The sequence below is a fragment of the Nicotiana tabacum genome, chromosome 22 (assembly GCF_000715075.1).
Source record: "Nicotiana tabacum cultivar K326 chromosome 22, ASM71507v2, whole genome shotgun sequence".
NCBI lineage: Eukaryota > Viridiplantae > Streptophyta > Magnoliopsida > Solanales > Solanaceae > Nicotiana > Nicotiana tabacum.
Genome location: NC_134101.1, coordinates 139,740,899 through 139,758,224, shown reverse-complemented (window position 1 = coordinate 139,758,224; position 17,326 = coordinate 139,740,899). Strand labels below are relative to the sequence as shown.

The following is a 17,326-nucleotide window of genomic DNA, read 5'->3' as shown; positions in this document are numbered from 1 at the left end:
ATGTGAGATACGTAGGCAAACCTCATCGGTTCCGGCCCCAATTTTTAAAAAGAATCAAAAAAAAAATCCTTCCTTTTTTCTAAAGTCTTTCATACGAAAAAAAGAAAGAAATAAAAAGAAAAATCCAAAATACGGGTTTCCTTTATTTTGAGTATTTTTCCAAAATTTGTTTTAGAAATAGGGAAAATATTCTTTTCTTTCTTTAAAAGTATTTCTTTCGTAAATGTCAATAAAAAAATTTTGAATTTTTTTTTGAAGTCAAAAATTATTCTTTGGTTTTCTTTAGAAGTACTTTTGTAAATAAACAAAAGCTCAGAAATTCAAAGCATTTTCTTAAAGTCCCTCTTTCGAAAATTAAGAGGCAACTTCCAAAACCCAAAAATATTTTCTTTCTTCTTTAGAAAAAGAGAAAACAAATGGAAATTCAAACAAAAATATTTTCTTTTACTTTTAAAATTCCCATAGTTCAAATCAAATGCAAATAAATTTTTAGAAGTCTTTCTTTCAAAAATAAAACAAAAATAAAATCAAAAAATCAAAAAAAAAATATTTTCTTTCTTCTTTTAAAGCATTCCTTTAAAAAATTCCAAAAAGAGATAGTATATTTAATACATTCTCGATCTTCCTGAACTACACAAGTCTAATTCTCACCGGATATGGGATACGTAGGCAACCCACATAAGGTTCGGCCTTATTTTTACCAAATAATAAAATAAAAGGTGTTTCAGGGCTTTGGTTAAAACAATAAAGCTGACCTAGCTTTGGTTTGTTTTTAAGTCATTTCTTACTGGAATAGCATTAGATTACATTCTAATTGTCATAAGGCTATTTTCGGGAGAAACATGAAAGTCTGTTTAAAAGGTGTCTTTTTCTTTTAAAATACTTACCGCCGACCTCAAAATTCATTTGGAATTGTGAAGGGGCCATATTTGCAAAAATGATCATTTTGCTAACATAGCAATAAAAGGGGTCCTTGTCCGCTGTTTTTTTAGAAAACTTGTTTTGCAAAAAGAGTCCACAAGAGTCAACCCTAACCTTAACCCTCCACAGGTACAAATGAATACCGTCCAGGAATCACCGCAATCTGTCATAGAAAGGGCTCAGATGCAGCTACATAAGTGGTGAGATGATTTAGATGAAGATGACCAACTTTGGGTAAGAGAGCATTTGGATTCCCTGGTAGACATCATGCACATCAAACCACGAGAGGATTTAATTAAGGCTTTGGTGACCTTTTGGGAACCCGTTCACAATATGTTCCATTTCTCGGATTTCGAGCTCACATCCACTCTGGAAGAAATAGCCGGGTACATCGATTTTGGCCAAGAGTTAAGAAAGCAGCAACTCATATTCCCCAGGGCTCCCTCAGTACACAAATTCTTCGATCTTTTGAAAATTAGCAAACAAATGAGCAAGGACCATGCAAGCAAAGGGAGTTGTTCATTCTACTTCCTGTATTTCAGGTTTGGACACTCGGCCGGGTTTGAAACACATGAGAAGGGGTTGAGTAACAAACAGGACAAGAGCATATGGCAAATTCATCGACGGTTTGCTTTCATCGTGGCATTTCTGGGAATCATGTTATTTCCGAATTCTTTGTATGGCCGGAATCGCACAGGTCCTCGTCGACAAAAAAGATCACACGCTTGTCCCATTAGTGCTAGCGGACATTTATCGAGCACTAACATTGTGCAAATCTAGGGGTCAATTTTTCGAAGGCTACAACATTCTTCTTCAGATGTAGATGATCGAACACCTTCACCATCATCCTAAGTTCATGAGATACGCTTCAGATGGGAACAATTTCATCAAAAAGTATGAGGAAAGGGTGGAAGATTACAAACCACCGGAGGGGTTTGAAGCGTGGGTTTCCTATTTGAGAAAATTGAGAGCAAATCAAATTGAATGGACCATAGGATGGCTCCCGATAACAGAGATCATATATATGACCGCTTCAAAGGGCTACTTGATGATGATGCGAGCAAGAAGTATACAACCATATGCACTACAAAGAGTTCTAAGACAACTGGGAAAATATCAGGTGATACCCGAAGGGGCAAACCTAAGCACCCAAGACATTGAACTACACCCGGAAGCAGCGACCCCTGAGGCTTTAGTTCAAAGGGACTGGAATTGTTATCGGTATTTAAAAAGTAACACCTAGGTACCAGACCCGGCTAAGGGCGACGTTGATCCCAATTATGCTTCTTGGTTTGAAAGGAGCTTTTATGTGAACAATGAGCCGGAGCCCGAGCCCGTGAGGCCCGCCAAAAGGCCCCATGTTCAAGCCTTTGATGACAAAATTCAAGAAAGGTTAGCCTGGGGGAAAAGGAAAAGGAATATCAGGCCTCCATTCATGCTTTGTGAGAAAAGTTGAGAAATGTCACCTTCAACAACGATTTATGATAGAATGAAAACACTAAATATTTCCATTCTGTCATAAAACACAAAAGGTTGCAGCAAGCTACTACACAACTTAAGGATGGACAAGGTATCTGGCAAAATGATCCAACTGTTATAGCTAATATGCTTGTAGATTGTTACACAGATCTATTGGGCACTAGGGGTAACTCAAGTGTGAGGTTATGTACCAGCATAATTCAGAATGGACCTTTACTGTCCATACCACAACAGGTTGAGTTAATCAGACCTTTCAATGGGAAGGATGTCAAGGAAGCAATGTTTAGCATAGATAGCAACAAGAGCCCTGGGCCAGATGGATATGGAAGTGGTTTCTTTAAAGCTACATGGTCTATTCTCGGAGAGGAAGTCACTGAAGCTATACTGGAGTTCTTTGAGAATGGAAGGTTATTGAAGCAAGTGAATGCAATAATTATTGCACTTATTCCTAAAGTGGATAGTCCAAAGTTTGCAAGCCAATATAGACCAATATCATGTTGCAATGTACTCTACAAATGTATCTCTAAGATGATTTGTAGTAGACAAAGGCTGTTGTAGCACACTTAGTGGCATATAACCAAGATGCTTTTGTACAAGGACGGTCGATGGTGCATAATGTGTTAATATGTCATGATTTGTTGAGGCATTACAATAGGAGAACATCACCTAGATGCTTAATGAAAATTGACTTGAGAAAGGCATATGATATGGTAGAATGGTCATTCCTGGAGGATGCAATGAGAGGATTTGGGTTCCCTGATAAGTTCATTAACTGGATGATGACATGTGTTACTACAACAATGTACTCAGTGAAAGTAAATGGGGAGCGCCATGGCTTCTTTGAAGGAAAGCGGGGATTGAGACAAGGTGATCCTGTCTTATCATTACTATTCGTTTTAGTAATGGAATACTTGTCCAGAACCTTGAATACAATGAGTGTGTTGCCTGACCTTAGATTCCATCCAATGTGTAAAGGGCTGAAACTCACACATCTCATTTTTGCTGATGATCTTATGATATTTTGCAAAGGACAGGTGAAGTCTGTGTCAAGAGTACTAGAGGCATTACAACATTTTAGTGAGGCTTCAGGTTTGAAAGCTAATATGGATAAGTTCGGTATATTTTTAGCTGGGGTGACAGAAGAAGTTAAGGAGCAGCTACTAGAGTGAACTGAATTCACAATGGGAGAGTTCCCAATCGGATATCTGGGTTTGCCACTATCCTCAAGAAAGTGGAGTAAATTTGAATGCCAGCAGCTGATAGATAAGATCACTAACAAGATCAAATTGACATATACAAAACAACTCTCCTATGCTGGGACATTACAGATAATAAACTCAGTTTTCTTCTCTATATACAACTTTTGCGGATCTGTATTCATTCTTCCTCAAAGTGTGTTGAAGGAGGTAGATAGGAAGTGTAGAGAGTACTTATGGGGTGGCTCAGAAAATAAGAGGAAAGTATCCTTAGTTGTATGGGATAAAGTATGTTGCTCTAAGAAGAATGGAGGCTTAAATATCAAAGAATGTAGATTCTGGAACATGGCTGCAGTTGGAAAAATGGTATGGCAACTGGTAGTAAATAAAGATTCATTGTGGATAAAATGGGTACATGGTGTCTACTTAAAGAATGGTGAGGACATCTGGAATCACAAAGTACCTGCAGATAGTAGCTGGTACTGTAGAAAGATCAAAGGGCTAGCTGATAAAATGCAGAATTGGTACATACATGGTAGATATAGGCTCACATCAACAGGAGTCTATTCTATTAATAGGAGTTACATGGAACTAAGGAATGACCACCCAAAGTTGGCTAATGCTAAACTAATTTGGACTTCTGTGGCACAGCCTAAGCATAGATTCATCATGTGGCTAACTATTCAAAATAGACTACTCACTAGAGAAAGACTGGGAAAGTTGAATATACCATTAGAAGAGTCAAGTTATTGTCTCTGTGACAACCAGGTTACTGAGTCAGCTGATCACTTGTTTAATGGTTGCCCATGGTTCCAGGAAGTCAAGAAAGGAGTGGAGCAATGGACAGGATTGCAATTGTCACTAGGAAGTCTGAGGACAATATTACAGTGCATCAAAAAGAAGAAATGGAAGAAATTTCAAAGAGAGCCGGTTGCAGCAACATGGGGAGCAATGGTTTATCACACTTGAAAAGCAAGGAACTAGAAACTGTTTAAAGGGATACATGTACAGGCGGCAAGAATAGTTATACAGATAAAAAGAGAGATTCTAGCTAGAGTAGACACAATTAGCTCATCTCATAAAGCTCATAGATGTAGAAACTTTATAGAGTAGCTGCAAATGTAATTAGTTTTTTCTTTATTTGTCTGTTGGAGGCATGATCTCTGTATGTGTGCGATATAAGTGCTCTTTAAGTGTAAGTATTTGTTTGTCAATGGTAATGTTTACATGGTTACAAAATAAAATGATTTACAGGCATAAGAGGATAAGGGTGAGAGGAGAAGATTGGTTCGAGAAAATGAAGCTCTCAGAGCCCAGGTTCGACAGCTGAAAATAGCAGCCGAGAACCCGGGCAGAAGCAGGAAAGATGAAAGGCTCATTTACAACCTTACTCAAAAGGTACGTGACTATGAAGATGATCTGCAGAAAGCTGAGTCTGAACTAGCAAAAGCGCGAACGAGGTTGGCTAATGCCGAGGGGCGTGCAACTTTCGTTCAACAGATGAAAGAAAGATATGAAACAGGGGTCACAGGTTGGGAAAAGGAGATTAGCAATCTCGAAGGTGAAATGGCTAAACAAGCCAAAAAATTTAAGGCCAGAGAGAACATTGTTACGCATTAATGGCATGGTTGGAAGAGGACTTACAGCACTTGCAATAGCAAAATCACGCTGCAACCTAGGTCTTAGAGGCTAGATCCCGTTAAATTGGTCGTTTGTTGCAAGAGAAAGGCATCATAAGAGAGAGGGTTCAAAGGATTGCTGACTATATTACCATGAAATGTAGTACGTGTGAAGACATGACAAGATCTATGTTTTTCGCCACTGTGATGATCTTTGTTCGTCAGATAATGGAAGAACTCTATCGGCTCCAAGATGACATGGCAAGTAGGCCCACTGAAAGACTAGTTGGTGTTCCTAGGGAATGGTTGGAGGTACTGATGTTTTCTTGATTATATCTTCTTCCTTTTTTCGAGTCTGTATTTTCATGTTTCGAGTCTGTTTTCAATTCCTAGAAGAGGCATGTCCTGAGTCTTAGAGTCCTAGAAAAGGTATTTTTTGAGTCTTTTTGTAATTCAGTAAAGTTGTATAATGAAAATTTGAAATAAAACCCACAAAAATTGTCTTTTTATTTTTTGCATTTACTTCTTGAACTACATTATGATCTGATTTGCGCGGTATCGTGATACGTAAGCAATCCTCATCGGGTCCGGTTATGATTGTTGTTAAATAAAAGAGGAAAGAACCATAAGAAAAACCAAAAAAAAGAAAAGAGAGTCAAAGAAAAACCAAAAACAGAAAGGAAAGAGAAGAGAGGAAAACAAGGAATAACCGATGAGGAAAGAAGAGAAAATTGGGGAAACTAAGCAAAACTGGGATGAAACATGCAACCGTTGCAAAACATGTAGAAACACATTTAACTGTATAGGTGCATCACACCCCAACGTGCGATTTCCTATGTATTATTTGTTTCAAACTAACCAGTTGGTTGTCTACTGTCAAGTTTAGGTTCTATAGTAAGGTGGTTGGTTTTGTGGTAGTCTGGCTTCGCATCCATACTTCACGGGGTCGAAAGGTAGCGTTGAAATGTCTTTAGAAATCACTCTGCCAACAGTTCCTATCACGGATGAGAGTCCGATCTCAGGCCTCCCGACTACGGAATCGGCGGCTGTCGAGGAAAACAGGTTATTGCGTCTTCGTATGATGAAAATGTGGGACACCTGGTCAAACAGAAGAGTGCCACCAAGTGTAATCCCCGGATTACCCGAGCTTTTTCCTAGGGTAGGTAGAACCTCCAATATCCCGATCAGTCACCCTAATACCTTACTCGGATATCCTACAATCTCGGCCCACTTTGTTGGAACACCTTCTGAGGTTCGCCCCTAGGTGTTAGCCTCAGGAGCGGCTTCAAATATTTTCGCTGCTCCGCCATGCTTAGATACTACACATCCTACGTTGCCTAGGCCCAGCTTTGACCCATCATCCTTCACCTTCCAAACACCATCTTTTCCACTGAAACCTGCACAGTTTTCCACCTATACTTACTCTCAACCACCACGATATGAGTTCACTACGGGGCAAGAAAAGACCACCAAAACTCGTGAGCAAGAAGATATTACGAGGAAGATGAGGAGTATGGAAGAGAGTCTCAAAAGCGTACAAGGCTTGAGTGGACAGAAAAGTGTATCCTATGCTGACTTATGTATGTTCCCTCATGTGCATCTACCATTGGGATTCAAAACCCCAAAATTTGAGAAGTATGATGGGCACGATGATCCTATTGCTCATCTCAAGAGATATTGGAACCAGCTGTGAGGAGCCGATGGAAAGGAAGAACTCCTCATGGCCTATTTCGGAGAAAGTCTGGTTGACATCGCATCTGAGTGGTACATGGACCAAGATATATCCCGCTGGCATATATGGGATGATCTTGCTAGAGATTTCATCAAGAAGTTCCAGTACAATATTGATATTGCTCTAGATAGGAACTCATTGACAAACTTGAAGAAGAAATCCTCGGAAAGCTTCCGAGAGTACGCAGTTAAATGGCGTGAGTAGCCCTCCAAGGTAAAGCCTCCAATGGACGAGATTGAAATGGTCATACTTTTCCTCCAAGCCCAGGAAGCTGACTACTTCCAAAATATGACGTCCGTAATGGGTAAACCGTTCGCTGAAGCCATCAAGATTGGCGAAATGGTTGAACATGGTTTGAAAACGGGTAGAATTATAAGCCAATCCACTATCAGAGCTACCTCCCAAGCCATTCAGGGTGGGTCTGGAGGAGTAGCGAAAATCAAGAAAAAGGAAGAAACATCCATAGTAGCGTCGGGTGCAAGAAAACACCGTACTCGCAGATCCTTTTTCTCAGAAAGGACCCCACAACACTATTACCCCCAACAAGACGTGGCCTATGCTTCTCAGCCATACACGGTCATGACTGCTCAACCTTATGTCCGGCCACGACAACAAGCCAACTAGAACCAAACTTCATTTCCTAGAAACCAGCCTCCTTACCAAAACCACTATAATCCTCGGCCTCCACAAAATAATTTCCACCCTCGTGAACCACCCAAGAGGCTAAACTTCACACCCATCGGTGAATCTTATACCAACTTATTCCCCAAACTTGTTCAGATGGGTTTGCTGCAGCCCGTTCCCCAAACCAAACAGAACCTAACATCACCCGCTTACAGAGCTGGTACCCGATGCGCCGATCACTCAGGGGCAGAAGGGCACGACACGGATGATTGCTGGACTCTGAAGAGAGCCTTGGAGAACTTGATAGAACAAAGGAAGATAGTGCTAAGGGATGAAAGTATTCCCAATATGACTAACAACCCACTGTCGGCGCACAACAACGGGCCGATAATCGGAATGATTTGTGAGGATAAAGAATTTGACCCAGCGTTGAAGGCCATCATTGCCATCGCTGATGTAGAAAAGAATAAAGCTTCCCCGAATCAAGACAAAGGGGAGAAAAAGAACAAAACCATCCCTCCAAAGTCAGAGAAGATAATTGAAGTTGAAACTAGGGCAATACCTCCCAAAGATGTTGTTCTCTATGTCCCTCGAGACCGCAAAGAAAAGTAGATGACTTTGAGTCCTCCCAAGAGATTTGAGCTGAACAAGACAACCCAAATATATGTGACCAAGGGAGATTATGTGATGCAGGGGCCAATTAATCCACCAAGGTTGAGTGAGCCCATGGTTATTGGTCGCGCGCCACAGAAGCCTATGACAGATCCTGCCGATGTGACCTGGAATTACAACAAATCGGTGGTGACCTATAAGGGCAAAGAAATCTCAGAGGAAGTTCAAGAAAATAACTCGGTTGAAAAATATTTCAATTTGGAAGAGGTGAACAACGTCACTAGAAAGAGCTTCCCACCTAAGAAGGCCATGAGTGCGGAAGAAGCGGAGGCCTTCTTTCAAAAGATGAAAATGGCGAATTATGAGGTGATCGACCAACTTCGAAAATCTCCCGCACAAGTCTCCCTGTTATCTCTGTTGATGAACTCCACCGAACATCAAAAGGTATTGATCAAGACCCTTAACGAAGCATATGTGCTTGTTAAGTTTTCTGTAGAGTAGTTGGAGAGAATGGCAGAAAGATTTTTCGCAATCAACCAGATCTCCTTCAGCAAAAATGACTTGCCTCCAGAAGGGGCCGCACATAACAAAGCCCTACACCTGACAGCCAAATGTGAAGGGTACTATGTGAAAAGGGTTATGTTGTACGGAGGCTCTGGGGTAGACATTTGCCCACTCTCAACTCTGTAGCGTATGGAAATCGGTACCGAAAGAATCCGACCCAACAATGTCTGTGTACGTGCCTTCGATGGTATCAAAAGGGACACAATTGGAGAGATTGATCTAATTCTCACCATTGGCCCAGTAGACTTTGAAGTAACCTTCCAGGTTTTGGACATGGACACATCCTACAGCTTTATTTTGGGGAGGCCGTGGATTCATGCAGTGGGGGCTGCACCCTCTACTCTTCACCAGATGGTGAAGTTCGAGCATGAGGATCAAGAGATTGTGGTCCACGGGGAAGATGAACAATCAATTTATCTGGACCCATCAGTCCCATGTCTTGAAGCAAGAGAGGGGAGTGAGCACATAGTCTATCAGGCCCTTGAAATCATGGTCGCAGGTCAGTGCGAAGAAGGAAAACCTTGCCCTAAACCCTTTCTTTCAAATGCATCAATCATGGTCGCTAAGGAAATGATCATGCGCGACTTCAAATCGGGTAAGGGGATCAGGAAAGCATTGCAAGGAATAGCTGAATCTATCACCCTGCCTGCTAGTGAAAAGTTCTTTGGGGTAGGCTTCAGACCCACACCAGCTGATATAATATGGGCGGATGGTAGAAAAAATGATGGATGGGTCTTGCTGCAGCCAGTGCCGCATCTGTACAAAACATTTGTCAAGCCTAAATACAATAAAGAAGAAAATGATGAGGCCTTTACGGCCGAAAAGATTGAAGAGATCTGTGGGGCCATGAGGAAGATACTGTATGAAGCCCACATGGTTCAACCAGGGGAAGGCTCAAGCACCACTGAGGTGTTGTATATGGGACCTAATGGCAAACTGCAGAATTGGAAGGCTAAGCCATTCCTAATCAGGCGGGAGTCCTGGTAGACCTATCCTTCCACCTTTTTTGCATCATGAGTTATTGAGGGTGTAACTCGGATGTTTTCTTTAGTTTTCTGTATTTTAATTTCCATTGTAAACCGTGTTATCTTCAAATTCAATGAAATGAAATCAATATTTCATCGTTCATCTTTCTTTATTCCTTCTAATTTTTGTTATTTTTTCTTTATATCTTCTTTCAGTTCTAATAATGTGGCTTTAAATAACATGACATGCTTGCGGACTTCATCCCCAGATCCAAACACGCTGTCTAATTGTGAAACAATGAACCAAGAGCCATACTATTATGAAAAAGAGGCTTTTAGGGAAATAAATCGAGAATTGGAGCAATTTGAGAATAAACCTAAGCCAAACTTAAATGATACTGAGCCAGTACATTTGGGTAATTTAGAAGAAGTCCAAGAGACCATGATAAGAATTCATGCAAATAAAAGAACTAGGGATGCTTTGGTCCAACTTTTGTTTGAGTTCAAAGATGTGTTTGCTTGGTCATATGATGACATGCCAGGACTCAGTGTTGATTTGGTGGTTAATAAGTTGCCAACTTACCCTGATTATCCCCCTGTTCAACAAAAGCAGAGAAAGTTTAAAACTGATATTAGTGACAAAATTAAAGAAGAGGTCACAAAACAGTTGAAAGCGGTGGTAATCCGAGTGGTTTGATACACCACTTGGTTAGCCAATGTAGTTCCTCATCTGGAGGCAGGGATTATTTTGGTAGAGGCTATCCTCCTAGGCCTTTTCAGTTAGCACTACATACTTCTGACGGTGCCCCAGGTGGCCATGGTTCTCACATGCAGTATTCTGATCAGCAGTCCTATAGTGCATTGCCAGCTCATATCAGTGCACCTCCACTTTAGAGTTTTCAGGATCGTCAGCCCCAGCAACTGAGGGCTTGTTTTACTTGTGGCGACACGAGGCATATTGCTAGATTTTGCCCTCAAGCATCGAGCAGTTCTCAACACCAGGGTTCTTGTACCATGGTTCAAGCACTGAATGTTCCACCGCCCGCTCAACCAGCTAGAGGTGGAGGCAGGGGTGCTAGAGGTGGAGGTTATAGGTATTAGAGGTAGATCTCAGGCTGCTAGAGGAGGAGTCCAGCCAGTAGGAGGCCATCCTAGAGATGTAGTTCAGAGTGGTGGGGCCCAGCCCCGATGTTATGCTCTTCCAGCCAGGCTTGAGACTGAGGCTTCCGATGTAGTTATTATAGGTACTATTCTGGTTAGTAGTAGAGATGTTTCAGTTCTATTTGATCCAGGGTATACATACTCCTATGTGTCATCTTGTTTTGCACCATATCTTGTCATGCCTAGAGATTCTTTGAGTGCTCCTGTATATGTGTCTACACCAATGGGTGATTCTATTGTGGTAGATCGTGTTCATTGTTCTTGTATATTTGTGATTGGGGGTTTGGAGACCCGAGTAGATTTGTTACTACTGAATATGGTTGATTTTGATGTCATACTGGGGATGGACTGGTTATCACCTTACCACGCTATCTTGGACTGCCATGCCAAGACTGTGACCTTAGCCTTGCCGGGGTTTCCTCATTTAGAGTGGAAAGGGACTCCTGGTCATTCTACCCGTAGTGTTATTTCATATATGAATGCTTGGCATATAGTCGAGAAGGGGTGTTTGGCCTATTTGGCATATGCTTGTGATTCTAGTGCTGAGGTTCCTTCTATGGATTCTGTGCCTCTGGTACGTGAGTTTCCTGAGGTATTTCCTTCAGACCTGTCGGGTATGCCACCCGATAGGGATATTGACTTCTGCATTGATTAGGCTCCAGGCACTCAGCCTATTTCTATTCCGCCGTATCGTATGGCCCCGCTTGAGTTGAAAGAATTGAAAGAGAAGTTGCAAGACTTGCTTGATAAAGGCTTCATTAGACCTAGTGTCTCTCCTTGGGGTACACCGATGTTGTTCTTTAAGAAGAAGGATGGATCGATGAGAATGTGTATAGATTACCAGTAGTTGAACAAGGTTACAATCAAGAACAAGTATCCATTGCCGAGGATTAATGATTTGTTTGATCAGCTTCAGGGTGCAAATGTATTTTTGAAGATTGACTTGAGATCTGGCTACCATCAGTTGAGGATTAGGGCATCCGATGTCCCTAAGACAGCTTTCCGCACTCGGTACGGGCATTATGAGTTCTCGGTGATGTCATTTAGGTTGACAAAAGCCCCAGCTGCTTTTATGGATTTGTTGAACCAAGTGTTCAAGCCTTACTTGGATTCGTTCGTGATAGTCTTCATTGATGATATTTTTATCTATTCCCGCAGCCGAGAGGAGCATGAGCAATATCTGAGAGTGTTTCTTCAGACTTTAGGAGATAGTCAGTTGTATGCTAAGTTTTCAAAATGTGAGTTCTGGTTGAGTTCAGTTGCATTCTTGGGTCATGTTGTATCAGCAAAGGGTATTTAGGTAGATCCGAAGAAGATAAAGGTAGTCAAGAACTGGCTTAGACCCGCATCAGCTACAGAGATCCGGAGTCTCTTGGGTTTGGCAGGCTATTACCGTCAGTTTGTGGAGGGGTTTTCATTTATTGGAGCCCCGATGACCAGGTTGACCCAAAAGGGTTCCTAGTTCAGGTGGTCGGACCAGTGTGAAGCAAGCTTTAAGAAGCTCAAGCCAGCTTTGACTACGACGCCGGTGTTGGTTTTGCCCACAGGTTTAGAGCCATATACAGTTTATTGTGATGCATCTCGTATTGGACTTGGTGCAGTGATGATGCAGGATAGCAAGGTCATTGCTTATGCTTCGCAGAAGTTGAAAAGTTCATGAGAAGAATTATCCAGTTCATGATTTGGAGTTAGCAGCCATTGTTTACGCGTTGAAGATTGGGAGGCATTATCTACATGGCATGTTATGTGAGGTGTTCACGGATCACAAGAGTCTGCAGTATTTGTTCAAGCAGAATGAGCTAAATTTGAGGCAGAGAAGGTGGTTAGATCTATTAAAGAAACTATGATATAACCATCTTATATCATCCGGGAAAGGCCAATGTGGTGGCTGATGCTTTGAGTAGAAAGTCAGCTAGTATGGGCAGTCTTACTTATATTTCGGTCGGCGGTGAGAGACTGCTTGCTTTGAATGTTCAGGCTTTGGCCAATCAGTTCATGAGGTTGGATGTTTATAAGCACAATCGGGTGTTAGCTTGCATAGTCACTCGTTCTTCTTTATTGGAGCGTATCCGAGATCGGTAGTATGATGACCCTCAATTGTGTGTCCTTAGGGACACAGTGCAGCACTGTGGTGCCAAGCAGGTTACATTAGGAGATGATGGAATTTTGAGGCTGTAGGGTCGAGTTTGTGTGCCTAATGTGGATGGGCTTCGAGAGTTGATTTTAAAAGAGGCACATAGTTCCCAGTACTCTATTCATCCAGGAGCCGCTAAGATATATCAAGATTTGTGGAAGCATTATTGGTGGAGGAGGATGAAGAAGGATATTGTTGCATATATGGCTCGGTGTTTGAATTTTCGACAGGTAAAGTACAAGCATCAGAGACCTGGTGGTTTGTTATAGAAGATTGAGATTCCTGAGTAGAAGTGGGAGCGTATCACTATGGACTTCGTTGCTAGACTACCATGGACTCAGAGGAAGTTTGATGTAGTGTGGGGAATTGTTGATAAGCTGACCAAGTCAGCACATTTCATTCCTGTGGCAGTCTCCTATTCTTCTAGGAGGTTAGCTGAGATATATATCCGGGAGATTGTTCATCTTCATGGTGTGCCCGTGTCTATCATTTCGGACAAAGGTACACAATTTACCTCACATTTATGGAGAGTAGTTCAGTGTGAGTTGGGCATGAGTCGAGTTAAGCACAACATTTCATCCTCAAACGGACGGGCAGTCCGAGCGTACTATTCAGATTTTGGAGGATATACTCCGAGCTTGTGTCATTGACTTTGGAGGCTCATGGGATCAGTTCTTGCCTTTAGCGGAGTTTTCCTACAACAATAGCTACCAGTCGAGCATCCAGATAGATCCTTATGAAGCTTTATATGGTAGATGATGTCGGTCACCGGTTGGATGGTTTGAGCCGGAAGAGGCTCGGTTGTTGGGTACAGATCTAGTACAGGTAGCCTTGGACAAGGTAAGGATCATTCAGTATAGGCTTCATATAGCTCATTCCGGGCAAAAGAGTTATGCTGATCGTAAGATTCGTGATGTGGCATTCATGGTGTCACACCTCTTTTTTCCGCCCCGCGAGGGGTGAAGGAGTTTTTCCAATTAAAGAACAATCGAAACGGGATTTGTTTATTTATTTCAGAGTCGCCACTTGGGAGATTTAGGGTGTCCCAAGTCACCAATTTAATCCCCAATCGAGGAAAAGAATGACTCTGTATTACAGTCCGCGATCCAGAAATCCGGATAAGGAATTCTGTTAACCCGGGAGAAGGTGTTAGGCATTCCCGAGTTCCGTGGTTCTGGCACGGTCGCTCAACTGTCATATTCGGCTTGTTTATCTGATTTTATACAATTATGCGCTCAAGTGCAAGTTTTAACTCTTTACCGCTTTTATTATTATATTTTTTTAAAAGAATGTGAACATCATTTAAAAACATGTCTTTGGATTGCGTCACATGAAATGCACCCGCAATCCGGAACACATGTTTATTCAATGTTTTGGGATTTGGATTTGGGTCGCATGAAATGCACACCCGAGTTTAAGAAAATAAGATTAATTGAGACGCATCCTAAAGAACTAACGTGTTATTATTTGCGGGGAAAACCGTGAAATTTGCTAAACGGCCCGTCCCAGGATTTAAATGTTTAATATATACATCTAACGAGGGCCCCGCCATTTATGCATTTTATTTGGGCAAGGCTCATCTCCTTTTATTTAAAGGCAAACCTAAAAGCAAACTATGATTTCCTATCTTTGTTTATCTCTAACAAAATGGAAATGTCCTACTGTATTTACATACTTATGAGTTATTATAGTTAAGCTTCAAACGTGATTTATTGAAAGAGGGACGTGATACGGGCATCCCATTTGGCAGTTATGGGCCCAGACCTAATGTGCATGCAGCTAAATTCTGCCTGGGCCGCTCTTATTCTAATTGGGCCTATTCATCTCATTTGATAGGTGTTTAACATTTATAAACAAACAAGGGGGAAAAAGCTGAAATGCGATGTACTGTTTGCCTTAATCAAACCATATTCCTAACAACTTAAAACAAATCATTTGTTTAAAAAAAGAACTGTTGGGTACCTAACATGCTTCTTGATAAACAAAATAATGAATTAATAGAACATGGCTACTACAACATCAATCCCTTTCCCTTATAAGCAACACATATAGTTTTCCAACTGAATGATAGGTATAAAAGTTCAACTACATCACAGCTAACCACATAGTTCTATTAGGAAAAATAAACTATCATGCAGGCAACCTATTCTTTCAATACATTTTCTAAAGCTAATTCGAAGTAACTTCAACATCTTCCAACTTTCTTTGTATTCATGCCTCAAATTTCTGCTTACATTGATAGTTTATCAGTCATGTACTTGGTATAGGAAAGCAAAAGAAGAAGGAGAATGATCAGCAGAAACAGTATGCAACAAACACAGCAATAGCAGCAACAGGGACAACCCGATAATAGACCAAAAATCAGCAGCAACTTAAGTGAAAACCCAACAGAAATTTCAGAAGAAACCAACAACAACAGTTAGTGGACTTCCAGTCTAAAACAGAGAAACAAAACACTTAATTGGAGCAGTTTTTAGCAAGTAAAGAACCCAGGGAAGCTAACTGAAAACCAACAGTGTGTCCAAACAAACCATACCAAAGCAGAGAAAGAAACAGGCGCAGAAACACAGTGGTTTCTGCTTGTTATGTTCAGAAAACCAACACTCTTTTTTAACTCTCAACACTTAAAATTATCCAGCCTCTAGTTTCTGATTTTTCCCTAGCCTTAAACTATGATCTCCAGCCTTTTTTTATCCTTTTATGTCCCCCTTTTCTTCACTCAAATGAACCTATTAATAGGCTAAATACAGGCCAGCCCTACTGCCTTGTTTACCCCAGCCCTCACCTTCTGCCCGTAACTCCTTAAAACTAAAAAAATGCCCAATGCCCATCCTCCTGACATCCCCTTAGCATGTGCTTTCTGCCCAAAGGCATGGGCAGCCTATAACTTTTGATTACCCCCATGCTACCAAGTTTGGTTCCCCACTATTGTAATAGTTTAATGCTATTTTAGTACCCTATTGTCAGCCCATCTTAAACTACTCATTTCTGCTCTTTTCACACCCCAAACTACCCCTGTTAGCTCCTAATTATTACTGTATTACCCCACTGCAGCAGTAGGACATTTTGAACTTCTGCAAGTTCAAATTCAAGCTGCCCCCAAACTGAATTCTAGCTATTATAGTGCAGCTACAATCCATTCACAGATAATGTCAAGCAATCAACTAAACAACAATGATTCGATTAGTCATATGAAGCTATACAAATCAAAAATTTTGTACATTCAGTCTTATGAAACTAATCGACATCATTTATCTAATCGACTATACTAATTATGACATGGAATAATCAGTCGACCCAACAAACAACATGAACGGGGCATCAACTGCCTTCAACAACTTTGCACGACACAGGGAATCTATATGAATTATCTATTCGACGACATTAATTAACTCGAACATGTATATCACCATACGCATTCAAAACATAAACAGAATAACAATCGACCGAATAAAAGGTCTTACGAAGATGGAGAACAACTGACAGAAAAATAGAAATAACAAACAAACTGACTAAACATGCTGACAAACTCAAGCAACATTTAAACAAAAAGAGAAAGGAAAGAGGGAACTCACTCTGAAAGCTCAACAACAAACGACCCCAGCTTTGACTGGATTTGCCCATTTGAGGCCAAACAGACCTTTATCGAGGTGTTCTCAACCGAGAACACTTCGATTAATGTCTATTAGACCCCAACCCTCCGTTTAATCTGGCCGGATTCCAAAATGTTTTGTGTTCTAGGGTTCGAACAATCCGATTTGGGGCTCGAGGATTTGTGGGTAGATTCGGACCAGACCAAGCTTTGTTTGGTCACGAGTGAGGGCAGGATAGTGGCTGGTATGAATCCGGGGTGGGTTGGTGTAGATCGGTGTTGGGCTTGAATCTTCAAATCAAGATTCGAGATGAAGGGGGATGATTCGAGGAAAAGGGGTAATAGATTCGGGTTCAGGGAGTGAAGGAGGTGCTATGGTGTTAGAGGGGTGACCGGCGGCATAGATGCCGCCGGGTTTCAGGCGAAGGAAGCTTAGGGCGGCTAGGGTTTGGGAGTTTTGGGTTTGGGTTTGGGACGATGAAGGGGGGGTGTTCGGATGGGGGCGTGGGGTGTGATGAATGATTTATATATGGGGTAAGGGATTAGATCCTAGCCGTTGGATCGAGTTGGATCTATGGCCAGGATCTATCTGGCACCAGGAAACGACGTCGTCTCCCTTAAATGGGAATGGGTCGGCTTAAGGTTTAAAAGGGTCGGGTGCTGGGGAAAGCTGTGGGATCGTTGGATTAGGTGGGACAGACGGTTCAGATCAAACTGCCTTATACGG

General features: G+C 41.5%; 1 protein-coding gene across 1 annotated transcript; it reads left to right on the top strand.

Annotated features, from left to right (window-relative positions):
- Positions 1-3,581: 3,581 nt before the first annotated feature.
- LOC142176077 (uncharacterized) lies at positions 3,582-4,565 on the top strand. The gene has a single exon (XM_075243141.1). It carries the CDS (start codon positions 3,582-3,584, stop codon positions 4,563-4,565), a length of 984 nt encoding a protein of 327 aa, XP_075099242.1.
- The last annotated feature ends 12,761 nt before the right edge of the window (positions 4,566-17,326 follow it).